General features: G+C 46.8%; 1 protein-coding gene across 1 annotated transcript in view; it reads right to left on the reverse strand.

Annotated features, from left to right (window-relative positions):
* neto1l (neuropilin (NRP) and tolloid (TLL)-like 1, like) overlaps positions 1–24953 on the reverse strand; it is a 41727-nt gene that overhangs the window by 4111 nt on the left and 12663 nt on the right. Inside the window, exons 5-7 of the mRNA XM_047023957.1 lie at positions 9625–9666; positions 9158–9285; positions 3987–4215 (exon numbers count right to left, since the gene is read on the reverse strand). Coding sequence (XP_046879913.1) covers positions 3987–4215; positions 9158–9285; positions 9625–9666 — 399 coding nt within the window. The remainder of the gene's footprint in view (positions 1–3986; positions 4216–9157; positions 9286–9624; positions 9667–24953) is intronic.

A 24953-nucleotide genomic window follows, 5' to 3' on the forward strand; every position in this document is an offset into this window, starting at 1 on the left:
TAACGTATGTATCCCAGCCATAGAGAACTCTCACTTAAAAGCCAAGGTGACTTCTACAGAAAACAGGCTCATCTCCTCTGTAACCAATCAGACTAATGTACTTAACTGGCCTACTGACCAAATACAGCTCAGCTATCAATGACCAATCAAATTTGAGTACATGAGCAACCACCCACATAGACAAAACAAGCTTGAGTTTGAATGACATTTCATTTCATAATAAATTATGAATTTTAAGGACATAACACATTATGGAATGTACAGTAAAAATTTAACATTTTGAAATTAAGACTAGTAGACAATTCCAACGCTGTCAAACGTTATAATTATGCTGATGGACGTGGGAACATAATGGATGACAGTATTTAAGGACTGGTGGTTAGTCAATAATGATAATAATGGTCATTTACAGTAGTTGTTAAGGGAATGTTCCGTGCCCACACACCGCACACACCCCCCCACACAGGTTTCACATTTCCTGGTTTACAGAGCCAGCTGCCAGGGAGAGCCCAGTGGCCAGGCTTGGGCAGCATTACCTCAATGATGTATGGCTGTTTTCATCTCTGCACTCATCCCAGGTGAATAATAAAAGCCTGAATTAGAATGACTTATCTCTCTCTGTCTCTCTCTCTCCCACTCTCCATCTATCTACACCCCCTCTTACTCTCCTTTCCTTCTCTCCTTCTGTATCAATTTCTCTTTCCTCACTCTCCCTCCCTACTTTCTACCTCATCCCCCCACCACTTCCCCCTCTTCCCTATCACTCTGCTCGCCCTGCCCCCTCTCTCTTCTCCTCTGCTCATCTCACCTTTCTTGTCCTCTGTCTTTGGACGCTGTTCCGGTATTCGCCACCGGAGGGGGCTCTTGTTCCTCCTCATCAGGCTGAGAGTGAAAGCAGTCTCTTGTCTCCAGTCAGAACACCAGAGTGCCACAGACTTTATTAAGAGCTAGATCCGCATTAATCTCCAGCTAAATTAATTTTGGGACATTTGGTAATAAAGTGGCCTTTTGCCCACACACAGACCTGTATACAGACAGACACTCTCTTTCTCTCTCTCACTCTCTGGCTAGACTGGCTTAGATACTCTGGATTTCAAACAGACAGTGATGACTTTTCTATGAAGTCTACTGCGGCGAAACTGTATTAAATCAGGCTAAAGCTCATGTCTATACAGTACGTGCACAATTTCCCCTCGTAAAAAAATGCTAATATACAGTATTGACTTGAGCACAAATGAGAACCAACACATCTAAACCCACCAGCATACCTAACGAGCTACACACAGCTGCTAGCGCGCACAAATAATCCACCCGGCGAAAATGCAACTAGAGAATTTATATGCCTTGCATATTAAAGCTGATAGCCTACAGATAACCTCAGATACCTAGGCACAACCACAATCCATATGGCCCACCTAGCTAACAAGACGGTTAACAAGACAGGGTGGATCCATACAGGAAATCTCTGTATGGATTGCGTGAAGTGGAGTCATGGACGACTTCAATCTCCGACCCGGGGGAACAGGGGTATTGACGAGGTGCGGCGACTTCCTGGCAGCTGAGGTGTCACTCAAGCACTCGGGCCATAATTGCATTCTGGGTTATGATAGAGCTTTGTCTGTTGTCACTCACAATGCTGCTAGGGTCTGTTCTGTTCGCCTGCGTTTGAGGGTGCATGCGGCTGTGAAAATGAGCGTGCGCGCGTTTAGATCACGTTCAGATCTCTATGCTCAGTTCAAATCTACCCCCAGTCCAAACAGTGACCCAGTAACACTGTGCTAGTCGCTCTGTGGGGCTTGATGTAGATGTTCTGGGTGGATGTGCATGTTTGCAGCTGTGTTGACAGGGATGCTGCAGTGTGGTGATGGCGGTTGTAAGTGCAGCTCAAAAGGCGTAGGGTCTAGCTGGGTATCGCCTTAGTGACTTAGGCAAGAGTGTTGCCCGGGCAACAAGACATCCAGGCTTCATTCACTGGATAGGCCTCACAAAGACGACACTGACTTCAACACAAACAACTGCTGTCTATTCAAGAGAGCGCGCACACAGACCCTCCTACAGTACTCTCTCCTTCGCATGCAAGTGCACGCCCGCTCACTTATACATGCACAAACACACACTCACGCATTTTAAGAGAGTAGTAGGGAAACACTTGCACATTCCAGCACAAACAGACATGTACGCGCTCATACACGCATACATTCAAGTTATACACACCTCGCCTTATACTCCTATTGACTGGTTGGTGGTTAACAGTATGTGTGTGTGTGTGTGTGTAGCTTTGACAGGAGATTAATATTGAATGTGTTTCATTCACCCTGAGCTACTGAGTATCCTCTCCCCAGACTCGCTCTCTGATCCTCTGCAGACTCACCCTCCTCGCTGGGTGCAAACCTCCCATCTCTGTCAGCCCCCAACCACTCCGCCAATGGGAACATGTGCGATTATGCATGTACACTATCTCGCCCTCCTTCTCTCTTTGTCTCTCTTTCTGCCAGTCCGTCACTCGCTTTCTCCTCCTTCTCCATTTCTTTCCCACTTTGTCCTTTGTCTCCCCTCACTCTTTCCCCCTTTCTCTCTATCCTTCGCCCTTTCTTTCCTTCTCTGGTGTGACAGTCCTCAAGAGAATTGGAGTGCGTGAACACATTAGTCTCATCTTAAAATGGTCTTGATTTTCTATTCTTGTACTACAGCAACACTCTAGTGCTGGTGGATTGGTGTTGATGTTGGGAACGGTTCCCTTTGACATAAATTGTTGCTTCTGAAGTCAAAAACTGATTTAATAGCCATTGTACTGTAACACGATGGAGACAGGTTTGTAGAGCTGCATGACTAACCTAGTAAGTATACACTGTTGGGGGGTGCACTCTCCTCTAATGGAAACCTTGTTTCCTGTCACCAGTAATCATTTAAATGGCTGTAAAATTCAATGTGATCCCGAGGCCGCCCCCTCGCCACCTCGCCACCCTGGCACCGGCACACTTGCTGCGTCTCCGAGCCGTAAACTGGCACCAATGAACCGTCGGGGCCCGCCCCAGATTTCTTTAATGGCCACCGCTAAAGAGAACCTTCCGGCTGGGTTGTTTTTATTTTCCCTTTAAGGCTGGGTGGTCATGTTAGGCAGGGGCAGGACGGGGGAAGGGGGGAAGAGGTGTTAATGTACCCCATCTGTACCCCTCACTAGACAGGTCATGTTCCAATAAATGTGTTTACGGCTGGGCTCTCAACTAGGTGGCGTATCCAGTGCTGCTGGTGCCTTCTCTTCATGCTGGTGAGGCTCGCTGATATGCAGTGAAGACGCTCAATAAAATATCTACGTTTATGTCCCTGGTTGGTGGTATGAATGTGTGTACATCAAATCAGGGGGTATGTGTGAGTTCACGTACGTGTACTGGAATTCCACGTTGTTGACTGTGTGTGTGTGCGAGTGTGTGTATGTGTGTGTATTAGGTGTTTTGGGTGTTAGTGTGACTGTTAGTGTGACTATCTAGTGTGACTGTCTCCACACCTTCAAAGAAAATGCTCAAGACGCACTTGTTCCGGGAGTACAACGGTACTTAGGAATGGTTTGCTGGACCCAATGTTAGTTTCCTCAAGGATCACAACGACTCTTGCTTAGAGACTTGTTGTTCTTGTTGGTTAGTGGTAACTGATTTAAATTATTGTACTCACTGTGAAATATTTTATTTTACTGTTACCTACTTTTCCACAGGTACACTTGCACTTATAGTGATTCATGTTGTTTAATTGTAACTTGTTTAATTACATGCCCTTATGGTTCTTCCCTTTGGCACTTATTTTGGTTGTTCACAATGTGTGCTTCATGTTTTGGCTACCCGCAAGGTTTTTGGGGATATCTTGTTGTTATCAGTGACCTATGCACTTTGTAAAGCTCTCTCTTGGAAGTTGTTTGGATAAAAGCGTCTGCTAAATGAATAAATGTAAATGTAGTGTGCGTGCGTGTGAATGAAGTGGCAGCGGCCCCTCACGTTCTTGGTAGGTGGTGAAGAGGATGCGGAAGCGACTCCTGCGGCTGCCCTCGTCAGCCCACATCCGGATCACGCCCAGCGTGGACACCAGCATTACGTCGTTGGCCACCGTGGAGCAGAACTTGTTCTTCAGGTCCTCCACGGAGCTGCTGCCGTCGTACACCGCCACAAAGTTCCGCTTGCACTCGTTGGAGTTGGCCATCTCGTAGTCCAGGAAACGCAGGTAGATCTGCGGGGTGAGGTTGTACGAGAGGAGGCGCGGGGGGGGGGGTGATAGAGAGGAGTTCAAGAGAGGGAAAGGAGGGATACGATGGGCGAGGGAGAGAGCGGGGATAAAGGCAAGATGGCGCCAGGAAATAGGAAGGAGGAATAGGAAGGAGTCAGGAAGGATGAGGAGGGAAAGAGACGGACATGTGATCGATGGGAAACGGAGGAGTGAGGATGGCAGCAGGGACACGATTGAATGAACAATGAAGAAAAGAGAGGGAGAGCAGCTTTTTTAGTCATTCATCATGACTGTGTGGATATCTCTGTCAGCTCCTCAGCCTCTGATTCACCAATAAGGAACAGCAGTGCTATGCTGGCGACAACATGTGTACAAAGCCATTACAGGAAGGAAACGTATGAAAAGATGAGTCACTGGAACAGAAGGGGAAAGGAGAGAGAGAGAGGCTGTCGGGTTTGCTCACTGATCATTCCCTTCTGCTGTTGTCTGGGAGATGAAACGCTTATCTACATGTACCATCAAAACGTACAGGGTCTGAGCAAACTGCTTTCATTGAAGGCTGAGCGGGTTTGGCATGACACATAAGGAGGTATGTTAACCAGTGTGTTAACCAGAGGGCATTTTAGACTAAACCTTTTTTACATGTACATTTTAAAACAGCTTAATCACACGCAACATCTTAACATTAGTTCTTTACTCGACCTTTAAAAAAATCGACCACATTTTCACTCTCCCAGCAGGCTGGAAACGGACACTCGCTTCAAACATCGGGGCTTGTCACTCGCTTGTCACTCGCTTGTCACTCGTTCATCAAGCTGAGTTGGCCCATTCATGTTCCCATCTCCATGCTGACACGTGCCCTCCTCACTGCTAACGAGCTGGCCTGCTCAGCTCCCTGACGTGGAGACAGCCACACCTAAACTGCAGAGAGAGGTGCCTAATGGACCTTGCAATGTCAGCACGGCCCGACAGGAAGACAAGCGGCTGATGCCAAATGAGGAAGCGAACTCCGCACATCCACCTTTGTCATTGTCCTACAGCACTTCCTGTTACCCTCATTATGTTTTTTCAGGAATCGGTTCAATTGCCTGGTGTCTAGGAACATCCCGGGTGCGAAGGTTTATTTAACGCTGAAGCCGCGCAGTGTGTCTATTGTGGATGTTCTGGCTATCTGCATGTCTGTCTCTCTGCCAGCCTGTGTGAAAGTTCTGTGGATGAGCATTTCTTACTGACACGCACACACACACACACACACACACACACACACACACACACATACATAATAACAATAGCAGATATCTCACTGAACAGCCTATGGGGAAGAGGTATGAGTCAATGGGCCGCATTGTGAAACCAAGCGGGAGACGTAGATCAGGCTGATACAATCAGGGAGTGCTCCCGTGGCGTAAAAATGGAACCTCATCGATTCCGCAGCACCTGTTAAAGACGCTGCATCCATCACTGGGCTACTCTGCCGGAGGGAAGGGGCGGAGCATCAGAACCCCACAGTCACAGCCCCCCCCCCCCACTCCCTGCCTCTATACCTCCAGACATTTCATTTGTTAGAATGTGAATGAATGCTTATAGTTCTGCCATTTTGGCCATGGAAAGAGGCATTGTGTTATGCCCAGAAAACACACACGTTCCAGGCAACACACGTTTTCCAGACAACACACATGTTCCAGACAACACACATGTTCCAGACAACACACATGTTCCAGACATGTGCAGCACATGGGCATGAGAGCTTTTAGTCTGACCAAGTGAAGCAGGACCAGAACAGCTAGAGGAGCCAGAGACCCACACTGAATATGCTATTAATGAGAAGGCCAAAGCAATAGATTTATATGCGTGGTTCCACTAAGGTTTTAGTAGACTATTAAAATACCGCACCAGGTGCTAACACTATTTAACGATAGAAGAGTATCTGTGGAGTTTTAGGTCTTTTCCGTTACCCTCACACTACCCCCCCCCCCCCACACACACACACAAACGCTACCCATCCCAGTACAACCTTGCCATTTTCCCCTTGTCTCTGTGTGTGTTCAAGTATGTGTATGTGTGTAGGGTGTGTGTGTGTGTTAGCATGTTACAGTATAGAGAGAAACAGAGACAGAGGAAGAACAAGAGAGTGTGTTTGTGTGGAAGGGTTGGGGGGGAGTTGATGTGGGTGTGTGTGGGGGGGGGGCGGGGTTGTTGATGTGGGTTAGTGAGGGGAAAGGAAAGCTGGAGAGTTTATGAGAGTGACTAAGTATGAAATGTAAGTGGGTGTGTTTGTGTGGGAGGCCGACAGATTGGTGCACGAGCTGATCTAACTGGTGGCCTGTCTGTCCATGTCAACAGTTGTCAGCCTCTGACCTGCCTTGTGAGACAGTCCTGCAGAGAGAAATATGACATGGACTCGAAGCAAGCAAGATACATGTCTCTCCCTCGCTCTCTATTTTTTCCCCCCACTCTCAATCACCTTGACGCACATCCATGCACACACACACACACACACACACACACACAGGCAAACATGCATGTGCCCAAACACAAATACACAATTGCGTGAAATCCCACGCCGTCCTGCTCTCACGGTGACTTAGAGCTCTCCTTGGAAGCACTGCGGTGCTTGCAGCCAGTGTTCCACTCACACAGAATGGAGGAAATCAATGAAGCTGTGTTGAACAGAGAAAAGCGTTTAAAACAGGCCTCCTGTACGGTCACACAGGAAACAGTGGATAAGAGTGAACTGGACTGAACTGGATCTGGATGGAGTAGCCGGTGCAGTTATGACCTGCTTTAATGTCTGAGTCCGAAAAAGGGCGTTTGACGGGAGACAAGGACATACGCTTCTGATTTGCGAGTCTTGGAGGACATCAGATAACACCCAAATCAATTGCCGTGGCGATGAATCACGTTTAGCACACATATCACCAGCCAGCCATGCCATAATCACACTGCTCCAGAACGAAAGCCGTGCCCAGCATTCATTACCCACGCATGGGAGTGAGTTTGCATGCATGCGAGGGGGTGTGTGTGTACATTGTATAAGACCCCGGCCTAGCCGAAGCCAGGCTGTGTGAAAAGACCGTTAACAGCTCTTTCTAGGCAGAACAGATAGGATCGTAAGTACCGCCAACCAACCAGTGCTTTTCATTAGTGATGGTACTCGGTTGAATGGTCTCCTAACCCAGAAAGCTGTCCAGTGTCCACATAGTCTGCAGTAGGGCAGTCCTCTCCAGTGGAGAGTGACGCTAAGGGGAGCTGATTTAGAGAGGCAAATGGTGACGTCGTTAGTACCGTGTCACGTCGTCTGTCTCTGAGGAACATGGACGACTGCAGAATAGCACAAGTATGCTGGTCTTGTTATGGGCTGGACATGCAGGCTTAACCGCCAAACAGAACCGGAAGAGACATTATGGACTCAATTTGGCATTTTGATGGTGCTGACGTACTGTGCGCTGTACTAAATGCATGTATGTATGTGTGGCTTTCTGAGTTTGTGTATGTGGTGTGACGTGTGCCTGTGTGTGTGTACCTGTGTGTGTGTGTGTGTGTGTGTGTGTGAGAGAGTGTTGCAGGGCTGTGTAGAGAACACTGGCAAAGAAAACAAATGCGGGCTGTTGCAGGCCTCAGGGTCAAACTACACAGCAGCACTATTTCATCAGCACTAAAGCTTTCAGTGTATCCCTCCCTCCTCCCTCCTCCCTCTCTCTCTCTTACTTTCTCTCTCTCTCTTTACCTCTGCCCCCCTCCTTTCCTTATCTCCCTTGGCAACAACTCGCTGATTAAAAAATGGGCTTGACCCCAAATAAACCCTACTGCTCTCTGACTGACCTTTGCCAGGACCCTACTCTCTCTGTATGTCTCTCTCTGATTACTCTCTCTATTTCTCTATCTGCCTCCACCCCCCCTCTCTGTGATTCCTCTTCCCCTCCTCTGATTCCAATCTCTCTACCAGCCCCCCCCCTCCCCATTACCAGAGCACACATCTGTCTACAACCTGAGGTGGCGGTGTGTGTGTGTGTGTCTGTGTCCCGCAGCTATCTTTGTTTAGGTGTGGTGAGAGGAAGTAATGCAGGGTTCCAGATAGGAACCACAGAACTGCTGTGGGCCGGAGGAGAAGTCATAACTCTACCACACTGACAACAACAATAACGAGGCAATTCAGGAACACACACACACACGTACATACACACCCACTGAACAAGGGTCTCGAATCAGTGTACGGGTGCTGCAGTGTATAGCAGAACGGGGTGAGAGGATCATTTGTATTAAAGGGGTTGGAGTGTGCTACCGTGCGACAGAAATAGGTTTGATCATAACACACTGAGGATTATGAGTGGTGTTTGTGTATTGTGTATTGGCTAGTGTTACTAAGGTGGAGTGTGTGTTTTAATATTGGTGTGTGCTTTTTTATAATGATGTGTGTATGTGCATAGTAAAGTGTGACTGCAAGGCCCTATGTAGTGTGGTCCGGTCTGCTGACTGCATCATGGGCAGGTAGCTCCCAGCCCTACAGGACACCTACCACACACGATGCCTCAAGAAAGCTGGCAGGATTTGAAGAGACTGTTACCACCCATCCTTCAGTCTTTTTACCCCGTTGCCGTCTGGCAGGCGATACCGAAGTATTCGGTCTCGCACATGCAGACAGGACAACAGTTTCTTTCCAAGGGCCATCAGGCTTCTGAATTGACATTGATATGGAGAGGTTCAGTATACTATATTGAATATTGTATATTATTTGTATATTAGGAGGTTTACTATATTTTATCTTATCATAGATGTAATCTATGTTCAGTGTACTTATGTGTCAGGTTATGCCAGGTTGCTTTGCGTTGTCTTGTGATAAGAATTTCAGTGCCCAGTCTGACCCTGTGCTGTTTTGTGCATCTGACAATAAAAGAGTTGAACTTGATCAAGGATGTTGGTGTGTGTCTGTGTGATTGTCACTAACCTTGGAGCGTGGCGGAGCACGGATGTACCATTTGCAGTCCACAGCTTCCGAAGCCAAGGCTTTGCCGTCTCTCACGATCTGGTGAGACTCCACGATCCCCTCCGGTCCGCCCATGTTGAACTCACAGACTGGAGCGGCGACATGCACGTGAGCAGCGTTAAACACACGTGTGCACATTTGGTAGGATGAAAGACATCCGCAAAACAAATAGCAGACATGACACAGCACAATACAAGAAAATTATTGAACGAGGGATAGGGAGAGATAGAAAGTAGACAGGAAAAGAGGGAGAGAGGAGAGAAGAAAGGGGGAGACTAAGAGAGGGAGAGAGGTGGGGGTGTGAGAAGGGAAGAATTAAAAAATGGGGAGATAAAAAGCGAGAAGAGATACAGAAGGGAAAGATAAGCAGGGGTAAAGAGATAGTGAGGGGGAAAAAGAGGAGAGAGGGAGGGAGGGAGTATACCTACAGGGTAGAGGTGCAGGTACTCCCAAGTCTGCAAAATCCGGATCTGGGAAGAGAAAAACAACAGAGGGGGGCTTATTTATTTCATACAGAACTAAACACCATGTCTTCACAACCAAAGCAAAAACAATGTCCAATACTCAGACATTCCATCTCTTCCTCAAGCTAAAGTGAAATCCTCTGAGAGAGCGAGAGAGAGAGAGAGAGAGAGAGAGAGAGAGAGAGAGAGAGAGAGAGAGAGAGAGAGAGAGAGAGAGAGAGAGAGAAAGGGGGAGAGAGGGAGGGAGATGCAAACACTTGGAATCAGTTATTTAAATGAAACCATTGTGGGTGTGGGTGTGTGGATGGTTGTAGGTGGAGCAGGAGTCTTGGTCTGCTGTGTGCGTGGGGCTGGTATCACACTGTGCTGAGCCCCAGACTGCACACCGTTACTGACTCAATCACACTCCTCAGTTAACTCCACAGGCCGCTGAAATGGATTCCTGAAACAATACCACTCAATCACTTTTTTTTTTAAGTGTGTATGTGGGCGCACGTGTGTATGTGTGAATTGTTACACACGTCTGCGAGAGATAAAGAGAGGGAGACTTACTTATTGATGTCATTCATAGTTTTTTTCTAGTACAAAATGCTTGTTTGTACAAATGTACTCCTCCAGATCTAGGTCTGCTGCCAACAACTTTACAACTAACTGAGTTTCAGTTTGATAGTGCAAAAGAAGAAAATAATGTTGCTTTTCTTCACAGTGCCTCACTCCAGTTCATCCTATTAGAACTGAAATGAACATACGCAAATATGATAGCTCAAAAACAAGATGTTAAAACCGCACTGATAATCCAATCAATGAAAAAATACATATTGATGTGACATTTCCTTCGGCAAGCACTTTGGAATACAAATCATTTTGGCCGAGTCACCATGCCAAAGCTTGGCAAGGACAGGGACATCAGAGTCATCCAGCATGGCTTCCGGCTATCCGTGTTCTTCCCCCCTGGACTTCCAAGAGGAAGTGTTACAGGTTATCTTTAGTCAAACTCAAAATGTGACCTAATCACTATGTTGTTGGTTATTACTGTGACATTCTTTCTTGTTGCTAGTGCTAGCTACACGAGAAACACAACCTTTTTTTCTGTCCTGTTTTGGCTGATGACACAGTGTTTCTTTTCTCAAGGATGTGCAGAGAGCCCGCTTGCAGCGAGGACATGGCCCTGATTGGCCAGAACTACAGCCAGCCAACCAGACACTGGCTGCTAGGTCTGCTGAAAACGGGATTGATTGCACAGCGTGAGCATCTGACCTTGGTAACATTTTTCTTTGTCTTCTTTTCTGCATTTCGTCATTTTCATAGAAACCAGGATGTATCAGAAAGAGAGATGGAGAAAAGAGAGAGAGAGAGAGAGAGAGAGAGAGAGAGAGAGAGAGAGAGAGAGAGAAAGAGAGGGATAGAGAGAGGCAGGATGACAGAGAGCTTACTAACTCGCTACATCCCTTTCTTCACCCCCTGGCCTGTGATGCTGCGCCGATCCCCAGCCGCCCTGTGGCTACCTCTGCTTATACTGACATTTACCAACTGACCCAAGTTGAACACTGGATTTTGGTGTTTCAACACCCATTGACACTTCCCTGCTGTATGACTATGTTTAGCCTGTATTCTGCTCCTCTCTTTCACTAACCGTCTCTGGAGGAGGGGATCCCTCACTGAATTGCTCCTCCCAAGGTTTCTTAAATTTTTTCCTCAAGTGAGTTTTTATGGGAGTTTTTCCATGTCTTCGTTGAGGGGTTTAGGTTGGTTGAGGGGCAGTTCTATGTCCGTATGTGAAGCCCTCTGTGACGTTGCATAACGGGCTATACAAATCCAATTTGATTTGATTGACATCAAATGGTAGTAGCTGGCAGACAGGGGATATGATCGCTGATAGAAGAGTAGAGGGGAGACTGTAGTGGGACAGGAGTTCTATATTTGCATTCACAATGAACGCACAAACACAGACAAGTGTGTACACAGACAGACATAGATAGACATGTAGTAGACGCAAGCACACTCACATGCTCATGAATACACAGGCACACACTGACACACTGTCCAACTTCCTTGACCTGCTTTAAACTAAGGCAGAGATGGATTACGGAATAGGTGATGTCTCTGACCATCACACAGGCCAGCACTGTGTGACACTCGGAGCAAAATGAGCCAGTGCTCTTTCAAATCGTAGTGTGGGCCAAAACAGATCATCGCCACTGTACGGAGACCAGGACTGGTTCAGGAGTCCAGGAGCTGACCTAGAACCAGCTGTGATATTTGAATGAGTCTATAGCAGTACCGGTCGTAGCACATCTGGCGCCCTCTGTGAAATGTATCAACAGCACCCCCCCCCCCCCCCCCCCCCCCCCCCCCCCCCCGGGAACACACATCGTAGTGGCAGATGTCCGTTTTCTCAGGGTCACGCACCCTCCTCTCACATCCCAGATTGCATCAGAGGTCTGGGGTGTGAACATTCTGTCTGCTCACAAAGAAAAAAAAAAGACTTGGAGTCTAGTGCAGCCTTTATCAGATCTATTGGTGTGTGTGTGTGTGTGACACTGGCAGCCCTTTGGGAGAGCAGGGAGGGGTTTTTTTAACAGCCTTGACCAGACTTTGATTGAGGAGTAGCTTAAACTGCCCTCTTAAGGCTCTAAAGGGATTTGAGCTGAACCAGCCAAATAGGCCATCTTGATTTTTCCCATCCCAACATTGTCATATCCCAGCCGCTGGAGCGGATGTGAGGAGAAGAAGAGGAGGAGGAGGCTCAGATGAAGGTCAAATAAGGGATACAACCACCACTCAGCGTTGAATGATAAAACAACTGCAGTGACAGCTGTGATTAAGATGTCCAATACGTCAATGGGAAAATGTAATCAGGGAAGGAATCGATAAGAGTGGATGTATTCACCGTGTGTGTGTGTGTGTGTGTGCTTCCTTGTTGAACCAGTCTGACATGTGTGCTGTACCTGGGTAAGGGGGAATAGTGGAATCAAAGTGTCAAGACAGTTAATGAAAGAGCAACCTTCGGGTCAGAGTGAGCTGGTTACAGCTGAGATTTATTCTTGGGCTTTGGCATCAATTAACCTAACATCCAAACACAAGGCCATGCTGCCGCAAGGCCTCACACACACACACACACACACACACACACACACACACACACACACACACACACACACACACACACACACACCCTGTTTCAAGCTCAAGGGTCATTAGTCAAGGCGCATTCTCTTTGTAGTTGAAGGAAACACTGCAGAGGGCAAGGAAGGGTGCTGTCTTAACAACACGGTAACAAGCCAGGTCACTGCACCTGTTTGGACTCTGGGAAGGATGAGAAAATAGAAGGGCATTTCAGTTTGAACTTCTCTTTTCCCCATTCACCCATCCATTCTTCTATTGACCCTTCCACCTGTTTGTCCATTTATTCCATCCATCCATCTATCCATTAATCTACTTCCGAAACATCACCGTTTCCATGCCAACAATCGTGTCTTTCTCCCTCTACCTGTAAACACTAACATGTCACTGTATCTAGGGTAGAACATCCCCATAGTTAGACCTGTAACCCCCTGGCCTCATGTCGACCTCTCTAGACTTCCTGTTGAATCCCAAGCAGATATGCTTCATGCCAGACGTCAGGAATCCTCTCTTTTCCTCTCCACATCTCTTCTAGATTGATCGGCGTGATTCCATTTGATATTTCATACACGCAGTTACAGTTTCATCAACTGCAAGGGTCGTAACCCCGGGAATCATAATAAATTACAAGATGATTTCATTTCCACCAGAGCATATTTCAGAGTCTGTCACCTGTATGCTGTCTGTTAGAAAACATACCTTTCATCATTCTTCACTGACAAACGCCAGTGAGGACAAGAGGCAAGGAAGGAATGTCTACGAGTCTTTGGGTCTTGTATTCTGAGATACAAAACAGGAGTTCTGGAGTACTATATTGTATTTCTGCTCTGTTCATCATGGCATAAACGACTTTCACGTGTGAGCTGAATTCTGAGCACACCCTCCTATAGCTCAGCTTCTACTGTAGACACAGACTTGGAGGCTAGTGGTCAGATCATGCTGCAGTTTGACCCTTTACAACACTGAATGTCTAGTTCACAGCCAGACAGACCATAGCCTTACAGGACTATTTAGCTTATATGCAGGCAAACAAACTGTTACACAGTGCTCAAGCACCTCAACATAAACACGTAAACAAGGAACCTCTACAGACCTTTGATGCAACATAATACAATTCACACTGCAGACACACAATTAGAATACACATTTTATGAATCTGCAAACAGACACTTAAATTTCTAATAAGTGTGCAGTCTCCATGGTATGAATCACGATTGCATCAGACTTGTATTGTGTGAGGCATAAACAACATGTTTTATTGAGAAGACAAACAATATGTTCCCATGACTCGCACACACACAAAGCATAAACAATATGTCCCATACAGAATAGGACATTAGATGATTAACCTACCCAGAATGCACCTGCTTTAGGTATAAAGACACAGTCAGTACAGAGGTGGAATGAGACAGCATGGGAGGGGATCCATTGCACATGCGTGTGCCACAGAAAGCTGCATTTCCCAGCGGCATCGTTTTCTCTCAGAGGCTGCCTGCTGACATTTAAATAAGCATCTGATTAAGAATCTCCCTGAGAAGCTCAAGTGGTTGATCAAGCTAATGAATGACTACCATTCATCACAGCAGACCACAGATGGGGAGAGAGAGAGGGAGGGAGAGAGAGAGAGAGAGAGAGAGAGAGAGAGAGAGAGAGAGAGAGAGAGAGAGAGAGAGAGAGGGGAGAGAGGGAGAGAGAGAGAGGGAGAGAGAGAGAGAGAGAGAGAGAGGGAGAGAGAGAGAGAGGGAGAGAGAGAGAGAGAGGATAGTTGCCGCTAACAACATGCTATCTTTATTCCCTCGTCCAACGTGAAAAACAACCATGGCCTTTCGACAAAAATGCTGCACTATGCAATGTTATTTTGTACTGGTACTGTTCACCTGGCACACTGCCCTGGGTCTGGGTCTTTGTGCATCCCTCCGAAATCAAACCTGTCATCACACTGTGGTGTGGCCCATATGTTGGCTCAGCCCTATACCACACATGTACATGTTACCTTGCTCGAACAAATGACGTGGACACAGTGAAATCCCCTGACAGCAGCAGGCTCTGGACATGGCCCTCCAACGTGTACACACCGCCTCCTGCGGGGCTGGAGATGACAGAGCGGTCAGGGACCCACAAGACATCTGTCAGGGAGCGATTCTATTCACCACACCTCAGCGTGTTGTGGCCACCAGGTCTCTGCCCCGAACAGCGATAAGCAGGGATATGGGCCCTCTAGGCCACCGTAGCCACAGGCCACAAAGCCCTGCTTAAGCACCGGTGTGCTCTTTGACAGAGTTGGTTAGTGTGTGTGTGTGTGTGCGTGTGTGTGTGTGTGTGTATGTGTGTAAATCATATATGGAACTGACAGACATGGAGCTATTGTCTCTATTTCCATCAAACCAATTAGGTGTGAAGGAGAAAACCTCCCTCCCATCAAACCAGAGGATGGAGTTGGGGATTAGGAGAAGCAGACTGCTGCTCTTTCCTCCTGTCTTCTTGGAGAGACGTAGGGATAAAGATGTCTGTCTCCCAAATGTCAGCTCTCCCTGATCACACTCTACTGAGGAGATGGACATGCACCATCGGCATATATGCAACCTTCCTCCCTCTTCTTCTCCTCCCTTGTCCGCCGCTTCTTCTCTGCTCCCGTTCCTCTCCTCCTCTTCCATGTCACTTTTGAACCCTGGGTTTCCCCCCAACCAACTGCCATATCATAGCATTATAAGAATACACAGTTTGGCTAAAGCTACAGCTAGGAAAAGTTTGGGAGATGACTTTCAATCAGGAGAGACCCCAGTTATGACAGAAGAGACCTGCAGGCGACACAAACACATGGCTATCCAGGCGTCCCTGTTCACCCGACGCCCCACTGACTGACAGACCCTCCTCTGATACAGCTCCAGCTCCAGCTGCCATCAGCCATGCAGCAAATCACCCATCCAGTCACTGTCACTCATTACCACATGGAGAGATGGGAGGGGGGGACGATGAGGAGGGACCAGCGAGAGAGGGAGTGAGAGAGATGGGGGTAGACAAGAGAGAAAAAAATGATATAAAGAGAGAAATAGAGAGAGAAGGAAGGAGAGAGTGAAAGGAGAGATGGACGGAGGGATACGGAGTCCGAGAGGGGGAGAACTAAATATGGGTCTGATCGGTGAACAACGCACTCCTCCAACGTGGGTCATTTGAAACTGATTGCCTTCTTGAATTTAATGTCACGGAATTATATGAGTCAGATAACGTTTTTTTTTCCGGGACAAAGCGCTCCGGCACATTTGCATGACAACAATAGGATTCATATCTGACCCCGGAAGGCGTGTAAACACTCAAGATTTCAATCAGCAAAACCCCCTAGATTATACAGTATACAGACATATGGAGTAGCCAAAAGTCTATTTCCCCTCTCGTTAGTATTAGAGGATGTGAATACAGTATGTAAGACAATAAAGACAGGCGTGTTAAATATGATAGATAACCACATCTGTCACCACTGTTATGTAACTACAGCTTTGTGTCATGTGTGTGTGTGTTCAAGTGTGCAAACTTTGTTAGTGCACGTGTGTGGGGGAAGGCGTGAGTGTGTGTATGTGTGTGACCATTTAGCCTCGGGTCAAGGGCCAGGAGTCGCCTGCACTTCGCCCATCGCCAGCGAGGCAAAGTGTCCCAAAGAGCAATAATAGGATTTATGGCTACATTAAGGATATTACATCAGCGCTGCTCTCCTGCCTGACCGACTGCCAGGTGGCCATGGAAAGGGACCGGTCAATTGACATACTAGCATTCACAACTATGAAACCTGTGGGGTAGTGGTGGAGGGAGGGGGGGGGGAACACACAGTTGTTTGTTGTTATTGTTTTGGTTGTGTTGATCTCCGCGGTGACACATGTAACACAACAGCAGTAAGTTCTCTCCTCCTGGTTCGGTTAAAGCCCACTCTCTTCTAGCATGGCCGTCTGTAGTTTTCTCAAGGGGGTAGAAACCCAGTTCCCGGTACACATGAGACAGTTTTAGTGGGAGAGCACTTACAGTAAAGCACGTGTTGGTGGTGATCAAGCACTGAGAGCAGCGTGGATGGAGCACTGGCCAAGGTCTTATAGCTTGAATCACTGACAGCCGATCGTACTCATTAGATTCAGAGTTATTTCACTTTGAATGGGCTTTCAATACAATTTAATCAGCATCAAGTCTTTGCCTGTTTGAGCTTCACATTTAATTTTGACAGTGTACTTCTGTACAGTGGTGATTTGGAGCTGACCTCGTAACAATCCTGTCTGATGTCCAGTCTAGCACCTCTCGCACAGCTCAATAGTGTGTGTGCGGGTGGGGGGGTGGGGGGGAGTAGTTAGGAGGTGTGGGGATGAGAGGATCTGTCATTGATACGTTCAATAACCCCTGAAGGGGGTAAGCCATCTTCTGCCTTAACCCCCTCCCCCCCTGCCATACACACACACACACACACACACACGCATACACTGGCTGGACAGAGCTGGGAGAGAGAGAAACCAACAGTAAGAGAGAATGTGTTAGAGAGACGGGGAGAGAGTGATAAACAGAGAGAGAGACAGACAGTGAGAGTGAGAAAGGAGGATTGTGTAGCTCTCTCAGTACCTCTCATCACAGCTGCTCTATGTGGACTAATGACCTCCACTTCCACCTGTCAACAGTGGAGACATCTGCAGCTTTTCTTACCGCAGTATCAGCATATTTGTGTTCTATGAATGAATGCGAAACTTGAGTGTGTATCTGTGTGGGTGTGCGTGAGGCCTTGTGGTCCAATACCTCATTGACCCAAAGCCCAGTATGACACTCGCACGCACGCACACACACTTACGCCAGATTCCACAACGCTTCGATCAAAAGTCAGTTTGGTTCTAACCTCTGCGTCTCCAAAAAACACTGGGTGTTAAATTGGTCAAATCAGACAACAAGAAAAAGGATTCAGTGGCGAGATTGGCCTGACTTCATTTATCTCTGTTAAGACTGGACAGGAGGGTGATATCAGACCATGGGTGAGGACAGGCTCACGGGGTAAGGCTCAGGTCGGTAAGGGGTGTGGTGAGGCCAGGCAGGGGGTGAGGGGGTAGAGGACGGGGGGTTGGGGGCTGGGATCATGAAGGGAGGCCCAGTTAGATGACCTCAGCGCTCATTATTGAGCCGCATGCTGATTCATTGAGACCATTGACTGGGATGAGAATGGATGGTACACTATCTTGTCCATCTCCAGCCATTTCACACACATCTGCAGATCCCTCTCTCTCTGTCTGCCTCAATCTGTCTCTTTCTCAATCAGCTTCTCTGGACCACCCGTCCTCTCTGTCTCTCTCTCTCTCTTAACCTCCCTCTCTCCATTTCTCAAAACACTTAAGCCCACTAAATTTAAGTCGACCGATTTTCAAGATGCATTAGGACCAGATCAGGCAGAATTCATTTGACTTCCCATAGAAAATCACTTCCGACTCGATGACAACATCATGACATAATGACTGTGAACTCTCCATCTCTCCGTTTCCATGAAGTTCAATCCAAAACAGAGTTTACTTAGGTATTACAGTGTTTTCTACACCATTTCAAGTCAATTACCAAGTAGCTCACCCCAATCAAAACATACATGCACACTTCCGTGCTTTACTTTCCAGCGTTATGACATACAATTCATTCATTAAACTTTCAACTGTGTATATTCACATCAAATTACAGTATGTGCGGCAACCTGACAGTTGAAGGCAACATAAAAGGTAAAGAGAAAATGGAAGGGGAGGAACAGATACAAAGTTAAATTAAGTTAAATATTTAATTCTGAAAAATGTGTACGACTCCTTCTGATCTCGACAAGGCTTTGTCTGCTCAGTTTAGTCTTTTTTCAAAGAACCAACATCGGATATAAACATTATCTCCCTTGGTTACAGGAGAGTTAGACTTAATATAACAGGGCTTAGGAAACAACGAAAACAAATAAATAGCTAAATACCCTTTAAAAATCCACATGGAAAAGTCTCTTTAATCCATTTCCCTTGCTTTTGTATTCTCCTATCACTGTGAAACTAGTTTGACAGTGAAAACATTTGACAAGGGCATTGAGGTGATAAGCAGTCTGTATGTCTGTGTACACTTGTTCGTGTAATCTTGTTCTAACCAGCTTGACACTGCTCATGTTTGTAAAAAGCAGGGCAAAAAGCTTAGACCAGTAACAACAACAAACATAGCAGCTCATACAAAAAGCCCTCACAATAAGCTTAGCTTGCTTTCAGTGTTGCAGGAATAAACTACATGGAAGCCATGTTTACTTAAGAGCTTTGGTTGTGTTCAGTCTGTGTTCAGTCAAACGTTCAACAGCCACCATTTCAGGCCAGTTTAAAGTCATCTCACAAACTGTACAATCCATGTCAGTTTAGGCCAATGTCTTTATGACAGATTACTGTCACTGGTCAGATGACAGGAAAGTACCTAGTAAGCTTTCCTGATGTTAAAGGAAATTTATCACAGAAAGGTGAGTAAGAAACTCTTTCTTACTCAAGCTTTAGTTTGTTACTTCAAACACACGGCTCCCCTAACCTGAGTGGTTTGCCTGTGTGAGAGAGAGTGAGAGAGAGAGAGAGACATTGTACCTGTCAGGACTTTACCATTTGTTTTGACAACTTGCCTTTAAATAGTGGTTTGCATGTTGTCAGTCTTGGAGCATTCATTAGAAATGGCTCATCTGGATTAGTATAACATGTGCGTAGGAGGATCTATGTGTACTTAAAGTTTAACATTGAAAATCACAGAAGGTTGATAAAGCACCCACAGTCATCCACACATAAAATCCATAGGAAACAATACAACAGACATCACAAGCGCTTGCGACACAGCAAACAGCAAACAAACATGGACAAGTAATGAGAGGAAATGTGTTTTGTGCGTGCGGCATACCACCCAGCAGCACAGGTCACCAGCCAGCCTGAGGTGGAACCAGCCTGAGGAGGAACCAGCCTGAGGTGGAACCAGCCTGAGGAGGAACCAGCCTGAGGAGGAACCAGCCTGAGGTGGAACCAGCCTGAGGTGGAACCAGCCTGAGGAGGAACCAGCCTGAGGTGGAACCAGCCTGAGGTGGAACCAGCCTGAGGAGGAACCAGCCTGAGGTGGAACCAGCCTGAGGAGGAACCAGCCTGAGGAAGAACCAGCCTGAGGTGGAACCCTTCATTTACAGTAAGGACACAAGAGAGCACTTACAGAGTGTGCAGCATTCCACTAATAAACCCTGATACTTAACCTCCCTCCCTTCCTCCCGCCTGCCCGCCCTCCCTCCCCACACCCTCACTGGTACCTCCATCCATCCCAGTTTGCCCCTCAGTCCCTCTTTCCTCCGTGTCCCTCCCTCCCTCCCAGTCGTTCAGTCTGACGCTGAAACAGATACGCTTACGACAAATTTCATTACCGCCCCTTCCCCAGCACATGACGGACGGTTGTCAGAGGGAAGGGATTTCATTAAGCAAGGTGAGACAGATGGTTATGACCTGGTGGATCTGTCATGTGTGAGAGTGGATGTGCAAGAGTGTGAAGGAGTAGATGGGGGAGTGCATGTTGTTGTGTGTGTGGCCATGAACGAGTGTCGCAGTTTGTCATAGGAAGTCATCACCTTCACCCCTCCCCCCTCCCCCGCTTGTCTTGCATAAAGGTTCTTGATTGGCTAGGAGTCTTAGATCCATAGACTGATGGCCACTGTTGCATGTTTAGTGTCCTCCAATGAAAGGATTCCTGTTCCTCCTGTGCAACCCTCACCAGAAAACAGAAAATGCACAACCAAGATGAGATATGTCTTTTACTATTCCCCAAGAAGCATGTTTGTTATCCTGTGTCAGATCAAACCAAACCTGTGTCATAATTCAGAAAGCACCTGGGGCGGCAGTAGAATTCCAGAACTGGAATCCTGAACCACTCGTCGGTATAAAATACTGTCAACCCGTGCCATCAAACTGCTAGCTTTCGATTGGCGGTTGGCGTCCACGTCCAATGGTCACTAGCAGCTCGTAAATGGAGATCGAACCCGGAGAAGGTCGGGTGGGGGTTGCAAGCGATGCTGACGAGCGATGTGGTGACACCTGCTAAACCGACTCGTCAAATCAGATGCCCTCCCATCAGCAGTACCTATGAGATCACTGGGGTGCAATCAATAGGAGCCCACAAGGCTGGAGGACAGGCAATGGCAGGTGAACTAACGGCACGAGCACGCGTCTTATGATAGAGCTGGAAGCTAGCCTTCGCTTGACCGGTGCAAAGCTTTCCATTTCACCCCCTTCAACCCCATCACACACACGCTTTGACCTTAAACCCTGAACCATCTTCACAAACACTTCTTCTGCTCCCCGTTGAAATACTGACTGTCCCAGATGCTTCTCATAGTTGAATCTGTGTATTTCTGTAATCCCTTTGTGCATTTTTTCTGAAGATTACATGACTCACCCAATGCAAGACAAAGTTAAGACAACAATAAGTCCAAACAATTTGTTCACACATAACAAATCTCCAATCTTTTTGTGTGTGTATATTGTTTGTGGAAATGAGCACAACCAAAAGGCTTAATTTTTGTAAATGTTCTCGGAGGAGAACACTTGTGTGGGTTTTAATCTAGAAACCAATCAAATAATCCTTGCTCAATTCTCGTGGGGACACAGACTTGTACCCGCAGAAGTTATGACTTTGCCCTCCGACTGCTGAGATTGTTCTCTCCCATTTACATTCTGGCAAATGATCTCTCAGAGTACCCAAGGGAGGCGCTCTGGCACAATTTGTACACCTTAAAATCTAACTTTATGATTTGCCTTTAACGCCCTTGTCTTTTTAAGATGACAAGTTTGCCAGGAGCTTTAAATCTCTATACTAATTTGATGCAAAACGCCTCGCTTAAACCCAGGGAAGGAACAACTTTATGAATCTGGAGAAGATATATGGGTTTGTGTGCGTGTGGGTGCGTGTTTTTGATGCCAGCTGTCATTGTGATGGCCTCTCCTTCCCCCAGTCCACTCATCCGTCTTCTGGCCTGTACTCTTACCCCCTGGACCAGAACAGAGGGTTAGACAAGCCATAGAGTACACAGCCTCTCTCCTTTTCACCCCACCTCCTCCCTTCCTCCCTCCCTCCGTCTCTCTCTCCCTCTATCTCTTTCTCTCTCTGTCTTGCTCTCTCTACCGCTCTCTTCTCTTCTTCCACTTCGTTCTCTTGCTCCCTCTCTTCAACCAGGATATATTATACAGTTCAGACAGATATGCAAAACAGTCTCATACAACATATCTTGACATACTGTCAAGCCTGAATCTCTTTTTTTTAACCCTGCAAGTAGGGAGTCTGACATAAACGCCACTTCCTCACCAGAATAATACTTAACATCCTAACACAAGAACTCATCCAATGACCTCAGAGCCACATGTGACAGGACAACCAACGGATGTCATGACATATCATAACACACAAACTCTCACACACACACAGCCACACACTGCCAGTTCCTAATCTCAGTTTTCCATCCCTTCTAGTGCCACAGTGGATTGCACGCTACGAAGGCCATATTAGTTCCTAGCTCAAACTTCCTGCGTGTTATCCCCTAATAACGTCCTCGGTAATAAACCAACATCATTACTTCTATGATTAGAATCGCCCTTCGCCACGCTGTGGGAGGGCTAGAACACTCTGTCTTTAGAATGCACCCCCCCCCAGTACTGTATCACTCGACCCTCCTGTTGAACTGATGAATTGATTGAGGAGAGCTCTCCTGTTCCACACTCATCTGCATTGATCCTGTTAAAATGAATTACATGAATCCATTAATATATGATTATACGAGCCTGAATGGACTCATTACAATCTGACAATCTGCAGCAGCAAGCAGAACAACAAACATTGTAGCCTCTAGTGTACAGATGTCCTATAATTTGTTGTTTTATTTATTAGATCCTCATATAGAAAAATGCCTTTTACAGAAAACACTCATAAAAGTTTCAGTTTGTGGAATCCTGCTGGATAATTGTAACACAAAGTTCCAACTAACCCTACATAGATGAAGAAACAAACTCCTTGTGCAGGTACACACACACAGCCTTTCTTTCTCTTTGTCTCCCTCAGTGACACACATATAGCCTACTTATGACCATTCTAAGTCTTGATCCACACCACATCAAACCACCGCCAGGTACTAATATGCCACGTTGAAGGAGCTAGTGCTACGTTCTAGATGCTACTGTACTCGGAGGAAACCAGCCAGCCTCTATCTCACACTTCACACGCTGGCTGTGCAGTGGCGTGTTCAGGGAGTGGCCTAGGGTGGCACAGGCCACCCCTGAAATCTGATTGGCCACCCCAATATCTTAAAATATGATTGGCTAAATGCCCAGTCAGAGGCGGGCCACCCCTTGTGCCACCCCTATCAAAAATGTTTGGACACGCCCCTGTGTCTGTGTGTGTGTATGTGTGTGTGCATATGTGTGTGTCCTTGCATGTGCACATTGTGTGTGTGTGTTTGTGTGACCTGCCCTCAATCCTGGGTTGTGTTGACTCAGAACACTCAGTCAGTCAAGGAGTACATTTAGTCATTTAGCAGACACTCTTATCCAGTAGCTCACACTCATTCTTTCTCTCGCTAAAAACTCATTTTCAAACACCCGTAAGACTCCATCCCACTTTGTCCACACTGAGAAGGCTCTGTTATATTTCCTACGTCGACTCTTGTGCACACAGTAGTGAAAATGGTAGTTTCCAGGAGCCTAGAGGAGCGCATTCAAAACTGCATATGCGCTGTTCTGCTGTTCTGCTGTTCTGCTGTTCTGCTGTTCTGCTGTTCTGCTTTGCGTGGTGTGTGCTTAGAGTACCGTCCCTGGGTGTCTGGGAGCCAGTGCAGGGGAAGGTAGTGTGAAGAGGGGTGTCACCAGAAGAAGACCTGACAAGAGCGGGTTTGATTTCTCGTTAGCGGGCGGCTCTCTGCATCTGTTCGATTCTCCAACACATACAGATGCAGACACAGATGACAAGTTTGCATTCTGATGGGTCCTTCCATTTGAAAGTGGGTGTGGGAGTGTGTGTAGACATTTTCAGCCATGTGGGCCTTCCACTATGAGCTTGTTAGAAGTCTGCTGCGATTCTCTCAGAGCGATTCCAGGGAAAAAACCCTCTACTTTTGAAGTTAAACATATTTCTTGCTACGGTTACTGAGGGGAACACAGGCTTATAACAAGTCTATACAGCCTAGCGCTAACAATCTAGCACACTGTTCAAATACCTGTCTGCCACTGTGTGTGTTTGTGTGCGCCGGTGTGTGTGTAATATAAAATTAGAAATAGAGCTTCTCTCTTAAGTAGGCTACCTGCATTTCCAGCATGTCTCCAATAAGTTGGAAGCCAGATGCCAAATTGAAGCCGTTTTTCCTAGGGAGCAGTCATTAACATTCAAATGTAACCAATGGCAGTTTGACTGGGAAGTGTTGGTTCAACGTTGAGCCGGTAATCAACATTAAGATGCCATCAGAGCTTAGTCACGGACTTCTGTTTATCAGCGGAATTTTCCTGGACTCGCTGGAGGGGGGCTGCTTGGCAGAAGCACACACTTGGACTGCCACGAGCGTCAACACCACAACAGGAAGTTGGCCAAGCGCTGGGGGTGGGTGCTAGCTAGCAAGCTCGGGGGGTGCGCGACAGCAGGGGGAAGCGAAAAACATGTCTCATTGCTACATGTCTGCCAGTGTCAGAGCATGAATAGATAAACATAACAAGATCTGCCCAAATTTTTCCTTTAGCCTGTGGGGTCCAAGCTAAAATATTTCTGACACCTGCAATGAATGCTCACAATGACACATTACCAGGGCCACACATCCATTATTTCTCAGGTCTGGAGATGAAAATAGACGTACCTGCCGGTGTTTTATCCAATATGGAATGTAGAAATACCCCCGCCAGAAGACTCATTATTAAATAAAATCAGTGCTAAATGAATTATAGCTAGCATTTGTCAGAAGGACTAGTCCAATCAAAAATGACACAAGTCATACATTGTTCAAATTCAACAAATGTACTTTGATGAAAATGAAACTTTTAAATGCAGGCATGGGATGTTAAGTGCATTTACAGGAAGAACTTCCTAGGGATAAGCCCCTGGAGAACATAGGAAAAAACCCTTATCAAGAGTCCCTGCTCCTCCTGGCCAATTACTAAGTGTGCTGATGC

This window comes from Hypomesus transpacificus, chromosome 8 (assembly GCF_021917145.1).
Source record: "Hypomesus transpacificus isolate Combined female chromosome 8, fHypTra1, whole genome shotgun sequence".
Taxonomy (NCBI): Eukaryota; Metazoa; Chordata; class Actinopteri; order Osmeriformes; family Osmeridae; genus Hypomesus; species Hypomesus transpacificus.